This window comes from Centropristis striata, chromosome 17 (genome assembly GCF_030273125.1).
Source record: "Centropristis striata isolate RG_2023a ecotype Rhode Island chromosome 17, C.striata_1.0, whole genome shotgun sequence".
Taxonomy (NCBI): domain Eukaryota; kingdom Metazoa; phylum Chordata; class Actinopteri; order Perciformes; family Serranidae; genus Centropristis; species Centropristis striata.
The window spans coordinates 34,431,896-34,440,644 of NC_081533.1; the positions used below are offsets into that span (position 1 = coordinate 34,431,896).

General features: G+C 40.5%; 1 protein-coding gene across 1 annotated transcript; it reads left to right on the forward strand.

Moving 5' to 3' along the window:
- The first annotated feature begins 2,978 nt into the window (after nt 1-2,978).
- On the forward strand, nt 2,979-4,378 carry LOC131989301 (ladderlectin-like). Its single transcript, XM_059354492.1, has 6 exons — nt 2,979-3,000; nt 3,075-3,125; nt 3,206-3,315; nt 3,477-3,611; nt 3,696-3,807; nt 3,962-4,378. The coding sequence occupies exons 1-6, from the start codon at nt 2,979-2,981 to the stop codon at nt 4,027-4,029; spliced, it is 498 nt and encodes a 165-aa protein (XP_059210475.1). The 3' UTR covers nt 4,030-4,378.
- The last annotated feature ends 4,371 nt before the right edge of the window (nt 4,379-8,749 follow it).

Here is an 8,749-nt window from a genome sequence, read left to right on the forward strand (position 1 = left end):
ACTCCCTGAACTGGAAGAGCGGGGCGCACAGCCAACGACACCTCCCCTTTAACTAGATCTGAACCGAGGACAACCCTATGCAAAGGCACTGGGAACACATTCAACCCCATACCTTTCACCAACACAAAGTCTCCAGTGGCAGTGTCTGCTGAAAATGGCAAAACAGAAGCTACAATGAAAGAGTCCAGTGCACCAGAATCTCTTAGGATTTTGACTGGGACTTTTTCCCCACCAATGAAACAACCCCATCACTCACATGTTTACGATAACCAGGGTCAATATCTTCAACTTCAACGTCGTGTTTTTGCTCTGAAGTCTCCACAAAGGACTTCTCAAGAGAACACAAAGGCTCTTCAAATGAGATGCGGGAAGCCAGTGCAACAGGCTTAGTGTGCTGCTGTACTGCAGCGATAGCCTCAGATTTCTCACGCAGCACATTCACTGTGCCTCGCACAGGAGCAACTAAGGCCGCAGGTTTAACAGGGCGGGAACCTGGGTGGGACATATGCTCGGACCTCAGAACAGGACAGTCAGCTTTCCAGTGACCTTTACCCAAACAATAATTACAAGTCCGACTGGCATCCCACTTACCAACACTGCTAGCTGGTTTGAAAACAGGAGAACCCCTCTCTGAACTCCTATGATAACCACTAGCTCCACCCCTGCGTCCTACGTCCCCTCGGACTTTATGAGTCAGAGCATATTCATCAGCTAACACAGCAGCCTCAGATAAAGTGTCAGCACGTCTCTCACTCAAATAAGTGGCCAGGTTCTCAGGGAGAGTTTCTCTAAACTGCTCCACCAAAATCAATTCGCACAAGTTATCAAAGGTCTTAACATCAGAGGCCACCCTCCAACGGCCAAAAAGAGTGGACAGCTCACGTGCAAACTCAACATACGTTTCACGGTCCTGCTTCCGGATATCTCTGAACTTCTGCCTATATGCCTCTGGCACGAGTTCATAAGCTTTTAACACAGCCTGTTTGACCGTCAAATAGTCTTCACTGTCTGCCACCGACAATGCAGAATAGGCTTCCTGGGCCTTCCCAGTTAGCACACACTGGAGCAGCAAAGTCTGTTCTGAATCGCTCCACTTCCTGTTTCTGGCTAACCGCTCAAAGAGTAAGAAAAAGGTGTCGGGGTCCCTTTCTGAGAACTTAGGCACCAACCGCAAACAAGTAGACACATCAAAATTTGAAGACCCACCAGGTCCATGATCTTCATTTAACAATTGCAGCTTGTAGCGTTCAAACTGCTGCTGTTCTCTCTGCTGCACTAATTCAGTCTCACGTAGATTGGCCATGCATTTTAATTTCTCTACTTCAACAGCATGTGCCTGGGCATGAAGAGCCAAGGCCCTCTCCTGAGCCTTCTCCTCACGCTCCAACTCCAATTTATGCTGCAGAGTCAACAACTCTTTTTGTTGCTCAAATGTCAAAGACGAGGGACTGACCTGGGGAAAAACAGTATAGGTAAGACAGGAGCTGATGCATTTACAGCATCACCGCCTCCAACAACAGCCACCGTAGGCAAAACCCCCAACTGCACCAAGGAGTCCTTAACAGTATCATAGACACAATCTTTGAGCAATTTACCAGAGACTTCAACATCATAGTGGGCAGCCACCTTAACCAACTGATCCTTAGTGAGGAGATCCAACAAATCCTCACTTGGACTCTGCAAAAATTTGTCTAGTGCAGACATGGTTCAACCCACCAAGCTACAAACAGGATTCAAAAATATCCCGGACGAGCCCCCATTTGTTACAACCCTGGCTCAGAGGTTGCAACAAAGGAGAGAGGGGACACAGAGCTCTGAGGATAGTTACAATATTTATTGATCAAAAAGAAGCATAACGTGTGTGTATGAGTAAGTGCAGATGGATGTGTGTGTATATGTGTGAGAGTAGATGAGATAATCAGGTCGTCAGCCAGAACAGCAGCCAGCTGCTCAGCCAGGGGAGAGGGAGAAGACTGACTCAGGCAGCCTTTTGTAGATGAGACCACACCCTGAGGCGTGGTCTGCTAAGGACGGCCCACTGCTTCCTGGTAGGGACTGAGGGGAAGCAGGCAGATGCACGGGGCCGTCACAATATAAAAAAAGGAAAACAAAAACAGAGAGCACACATACAAATGCAGTTTGCTAGAAAATAACTATAATATGACCACAGTCATAACAGAGCATACACTTTCCCTCTTTTTAATTGGCTATTCATCCCCCTTACATTCCAGCTGACTAGAGTAACTTCACCATCACTGTGCTTACTAGGCCCTCTTAACATAATTATCTACAATGTAAAATAACTTATTACATGACCATGGCAAAGATGATTGTGCAATAAACTTAAAAGAAAAAAGATGTGCTGAAACAAAGAGAACCCTAAACTGAACACATGAACGCACACCAGGAGGAAAACAAACCTACCAGTGGTGTTTCAGATATTTTGAGGTGAAAGGTCAAGGGACCCCTTTAAAATTGGGCATGTCAGTTTTTTCCTCGCCAAAAGTTAGCCTAGTGTTAGCCTAGTGTTATTCCTCCCACTTACCGACAAGACATCATAACAATGTTGGTGTCAATGTTTTACTTAGAGCTTAGACAACTTGTTCAGCCACAGCATCTGAACTAAAACAACAATTACGTCAGGAAAGGAGCATTATGTGATTCTAGAGAGAGACATTTGATCCAGGTAACAAATATTGACATTTTGGGTTCGTCCTGCATCACTGTATATAAGAGCTGGTCTCTGTCGTCTTCAGCATCCTCACTCAGACCGACACTGAGAAGGAAGAAGAGAAGATAATCCTCCAGCAGGTTTGCTTTGCTTTTCTCTCTCTTTACCTCTTTTCTTCTGTTTCTCTCATTTCATCATGTATTCCTAACATGTCTGCCTCTCTTTGTTGAAGGTTATTATCAACTGAGACGTCTGCATCATCTCCATCATGAAGACTCTGACTGTGACTGCACTTCTCTGTGCCGTGATGGCGCTGACCACCGCTGCTGGTGAGTAGTAATGTGTGGGAGGAAACAGATCAACTCAAGTTCTGTAACTCTAACTGTTGTGTTTAACTGTTCAGCTCTTTCAGAGGTGACGGAGGAACGGGATGCTCTGGAAAAACCTGAAGAAGGTAAATACATACTTCTTACGTCCTTTTATAATTGTCTGGAAACTCAACATTACCCACTTATCTCTAATTCTCTTATTCAGGAGAGCATCAAGTCGTTGAGAGGTCAACATCTTGTCCTGGTCGTTGGAGGCTGATCAATGGTCGCTGTTTCCTCTACGTCCCAGGAGCCCGGAACTGGGCTCAGGCTGAGGTATGAGATAACTTAAATTTGCTACAAAATGCTTCTAAATTAAGTTTATTTTGTTTTATGGACTTGCACATTTGGTAACTTGGCATCTCTTTCTAACTCGTCTTATCACTCATGTTATTTGTGTCTAAGCAGTTCTCTTTGTCTGTTTATCTTTGCTGTAGAGAAACTGCCAGTCCATGGGTGCAAACCTTGCCTCTGTACATCGAGCTGATGAGTACCACGGGATTCAAAGGATGATCAGAGATGTAACTCATGGATATCCACAGCCATGGATTGGAGGCTATGATGCTGCAGTGGTATTTCATTTATCATTTTAAAAGATATATTTTCTATATTTTCTATTGTTTATTATCTCCTTTTCTAATCCATTCTGTTTTTAGGAGCGCTTCTGGCTCTGGAGTGATGGTACCCCTTTCAGATTTTCCTACTGGTGCCGCGGAGAGCCGAATAACTACCGTGCACAGCAGCACTGTATACATATAAATTATAGAGGTAAATAGTAAAACCCATTTGTTTTTAATGATGTAAATAATAAAGGGTACATGAATGATAAAAGTGGAAGCCAAGAGCTCATACTTCTGCCAAGGAAGTATTAGTGTCAGTAATGAACAATCATGCTCATTTCCTGTGTTTCTGATACACACAGGCGGTAAATGCTGGGATGACCGGAGTTGTTACGGTCACCGTCCGTCTGTCTGTGCCAAGAACATCTGAAGACTCCTGGTGTAACACAGAAGCATGCAGTCCCTGCAAAAAGCACAAACGATGGTGGATGTGTGTTTGTGTGTGTTTGCAAACTCATCTCTCTTCATGCCGTCAGTCTCAAATGTAACCTGAAGGCTCTCATATCTGATTTCATATCTTTATTTTTCTTTTCTATCGCTGTAACGCTACTCAAGGAATGAAGCGACATGTAAAGTAAAGAGAAGCTGGATGGTGTCTGAGGCCTCGTGCCTTTAATCAGAGCACACTGAATGTGTTGTGGAAAGAATGCTTTTAGCTCAACCTTACATATATTGTGAACTGTTCTTTCTTTACTCCTGCAAAATTAAAGTCTCAAGCATTGAAACAAGCTGGTCAGTGTTGTCTTTTTATAGACATTTATAGAGTTAACAATAGACTTGAAACTAACAACTGAGACCATAAACTCATTATGAGAATGTTTACTGAGGTCATAAATCACGTGAGAGGTGGGCTCATTTTGTCATAGACTTCTATACAATCAGACTTTTAAGTAAAAACACATTCATACAATTTCAATGAATTGTGTTGAGACAACCTGAAGTAAAAACATTTTCACTTTGTTACCAGTCTTTTGAAAGACAGAAACAGTTTGAGAATGGGTTGATCCTTTGTTACACAGATTAGGTGCAAAATGTTACCATTTTTGACTGCATGACAATTAATAAAAAATTATTAAAATACCACATGAAGACGCCAAGACTTGGTGGAACATCAAAGCAGGAAATGCAATTCTTTATTGTGGATATAGTGTGTAAAGCCATCCATCCTCTGAATGCTCTAGGTCTCTAGTTTGTGGTTGTAAAGTTTCATGAGGCTGTGATTATCCTAGAGGTCACAGCAGCTCAATATGGGAAGAAATAATGTTTTCTCACTACAATTAAATGCTACTATGATGGCTCATTGAATCCATAAGAAGAGAAAAAACGGGTATGACTGGAAAGCTGTCTCAGCTTTTATACAAATAGTGAAAATAACACATTTATGATGCATGAGAAAAATTTCAGTTGAATTGTAACCACTTACCTTGTATGTAACTTCTGCATTATAGGCAAGTCACTAAATTACTAGTTTCTGCCTAACTTCTGTCTGCAGTAAAGTGAGTTGTTGCACCTTAATTTCCAACTAATTTCTGCACAGCAGTCTGCTAAATTTAAGTGAGTTGTTGAACCTTTATGAAGAACATAAACTCATTATGAATTGGTTTACTGAGGTTATAAATCAAGTGAGAGGTAGGATACTTTTATCACAGACTTCAATACAATCAGACTTGTTTTTGCAACCAGCTGAGTCGCCCCCTGCTGGCCATCAGTTAGCACCATCAGTGCTTATCAGTCCATAAGTATGGGTGAGTAGGGGCCTGCTCCACCTGCTGGTAGGCCAGCGGGGTGTCATCAGCCAATTGGCTAATATATTAATGTGTGTTATTTAGCTGCACCCTCTACAAGCCCTTGTATTCATGAATCAGATTGATGAGGCAGAAATGACATTACAGAGTCTGAAAGAAAAGGAGAAAGCAAGGAAAGGGAGTATAAAGCACTAAAAGTACCTCTTAGGTCAGATATGAGGGGAGGTGGATCGGTCAAACAAACAATTGGGAATTAAGGATGCCTCTTTTATGGATGAATGATACCTTGCACAGGGTGTCAAATATGTAAATAAAAGGGCGTTATCATAAATGCTACCCCTCCCATTAGGATATCAAATATGTAGGGAAGAACCTTGTGTGGATCTAACAGTTCAAAAGTGTGGTTAGATGGCTATTATAATTATTAATAATCATCATAAATAATTATTCACTATAGGAAATGATATGACTTGATTTTCTCAAAGTCATAGCTCGTTGGGGGCACCACTCTGTGAAACAGAGGAAAAATATAGCCATCCATCCATCTATTTTCCTCCGCTTATCCGGGGCCGGGTCGCGGGGGCAACAGGCTAAGTAGGGCATTCCAGAGGTCCCTCTCCCCAGCTACAATGTCCAGCTCATCCTGTTGGAACTGTTGTGAACTGTTCTTTCTTTATTCCTGCAAAATTAAAGCCTTAAGCACTGAAACAAGCTGGCCTGTGTGGTTTTTTTAAATCGATAATTATAGACCTGAAACTAACAACTGAGACCATGAATGCATTTTCTCATAGCCTTCAATACAATCAGACTTCCTGTGAAAACACATTTCCAATGCAGTAAGTATGTTGGGAACATCGGGGTTACAAATAAATGATATGGATGTCTTACAGGGGGCACCAACACGTTGTTAATGGGTTTACACGGAGCATTATTTACGTTGTAAATGTTGTTGGCATAAATGCAAACAACAAGAAACACTTGTGTGGGTCTCACAGGTCAAAAGTGTGATTGGATGGCTGTCAGAATTATTATTAATTATCAGAAATTATTATTAATTATAATAAATTACTTGATTGATTGACTCTGATTCACTTTGGTGCAATTGGTGAAAATAACATATGTATAATGCATGGGAAAGATTTCTCAACCATAAAGTGGGCCTGTCTGTGAAGAGGAGTGTTGTGGGTACCCATAGAACACATATTTATTCAGATATTTTGAGGTTAGAGGTCAAGGGACCCCCTTGAAAATGGGCATGTCATTTTGTCCCTCGCCCAAACTTTGGAGTGTTATTTCACCCACTTCTAGACAAGATATTACAACAATGTTGGTATTAATTGATTTTGATTAACAAATAAAACATAGTTCAACTTACCCTGTGATTTGATCAAGAAATGCAGGATTAAAATGGATGTTCCAAGAAAGGAAAGATCAGCCAGAGTTGGCTGAATGTCTCCTCTAGAGATACAGTAGCTTTCCGTATTTTCTCAGCCTCATCGCTGTTGATTCTACCATAACTCCCAGAATGCAATGCTATTTATGGTATATTACAGTATTTTATGGGAAACGGCAAACTACCTACAAGTATTGCCCAGAATGCATTGTTTTCTACAGTATAATACCTTTTTAATGGAAAAAAAGTATGTTACTGTCACAATTTGGCTGTTTTCTTAAAGCAATCTGTTACAGTATACCTGTCTGCCCCTTTTCCTGCTACTGAGTTACTGCAGTTTGGACTTTCTATCTGTACCAGTAAGAGAATGTTTCTCTTCATGTTCTCTGTGATTTTAAAAAAATAGTTCACAGCACAAACCAGTGATATTTGGCAGTAATATAATGCCCTGCTGACTCAAAGGCCTACTTTTTATCACTAGCTGCAGTGCAATGTTTTTGCAAATCAGTGCATCATCTCTGAGTCAGAGTGGAAAACTGTGATTCTTTCATGTTGCTGTAGTGTCAAACTTTGTCCTGAAGGTGGCAGCGAGACACCAACCAGCCTCAACCAGTGGCAGACAAACTATGAGACATCACCAGCCACATGAAGGAAACAGTCCTGGTCCTGGACAAAAGCAAACCTACAGTCAGTTTTAGCGTTGATCATTGATTCATATGATGAAAAACTACAACAACAAAAAACTTTCATGGGAAAACAAATGTCAGAAACCTCAAAAACCTCAGGAAGAGCAGCTGAGGACGACAGACAGGAAATAGAATCAACATAAGGTTGGGAAATAAAGTTGGTATGTCGCAAATAAAACTGAATCTGATTGTTTGCTAATATTTTGTGACACAAAGTTTTTTTTTTTAAATTAAACAAAGCGGTATAGTTTATGTTAAAAACCCATAAACATGTCCATATTTATTTGCACAGCGTCCGACCTGTTTATGGAATCTGGAAACTATAAGTTTTCTTTTGTGATGCATTTTATCTGAGTTTAAAGGGTTTGACAGGTTGTGATTGTATCAAATTTAATCACATTTTAATGCCATATTAATGTACATAAAAGGAGTAAATGGAAACAATAAAACTGGCTCCATGTCCTGCCGCAGCAGGTAACTGCTTCACGTGTAAATTAGTTGTCTTCACTTGTTTCTATTGAACGCCATTCACGCAAATAATGTCAACAAAAAGATATGTGTTAACACGCAATATGAGATGATAATACAACACACACGTACACATGCCAGGTAGATTTTCTTAACCATAGACTGTTTATAAGTTATATAAGTGTATGAGTTACATTCATCAATGTTCAAATAAACTTTGAAGTGAAAACACACAGTGAAAGGGTCAAAGTTCTGAGACGGAAACACGACAAACAGGTTGACAGCAGTTCAGATGTACACAGTGCTGTGGATACGCTTTACAAGCCATGTTAGCCACCTGTCAATCAAAGGTAGCCACGCCCCAAATCATGCCTTGCTTTATCATCTATCTTCACTGCAAATTATTTGTTTCTTACCAAGATAAAAAAAACCTTTAGATTTAGAAGTGGTAGATAACTTATCTGGTTTTAAGAGTTAATTTCTTATTTTAAGTGTTCAACATGCTTATTTCTAGATTTAACAATCTTAATTTAAGAAATCTTGTCAAGTGAAATTATCTGTCCAGCAAGATAATTTCCCTCAGATTTAATGTTTTTATCTTATGTTTAGACACCCCTTTTTTGCAGTGTTCTTATAAATTGGACCATTATTTACACATTAACATCAGATTGTCTTGAAGTAATCTTGAAACTAGAGATTGAGACCATAATGTTGCCGCCTCATTTTTTTTCTGAGGTAATAAATCAAGTGAGAAGTAGAAGGAGGACATCTTGCAGAAACAACGTCTTCACACATTTG

What these genes read in the sequence shown, in the direction of transcription:
- LOC131989301 (XM_059354492.1), top strand. Translation starts at nt 2,979, where the DNA reads ATGGCGCTGACCACCGCTGCTG. An exon ending in GGCGCTGACCACCGCTGCTG is followed by an intron (nt 3,001 to 3,074) that starts GTGAGTAGTAAT and finishes TTAACTGTTCAG; the next exon opens with CTCTTTCAGAGGTGACGGAG. An exon ending in TCTGGAAAAACCTGAAGAAG is followed by an intron (nt 3,126 to 3,205) that starts GTAAATACATAC and finishes TCTCTTATTCAG; the next exon opens with GAGAGCATCAAGTCGTTGAG.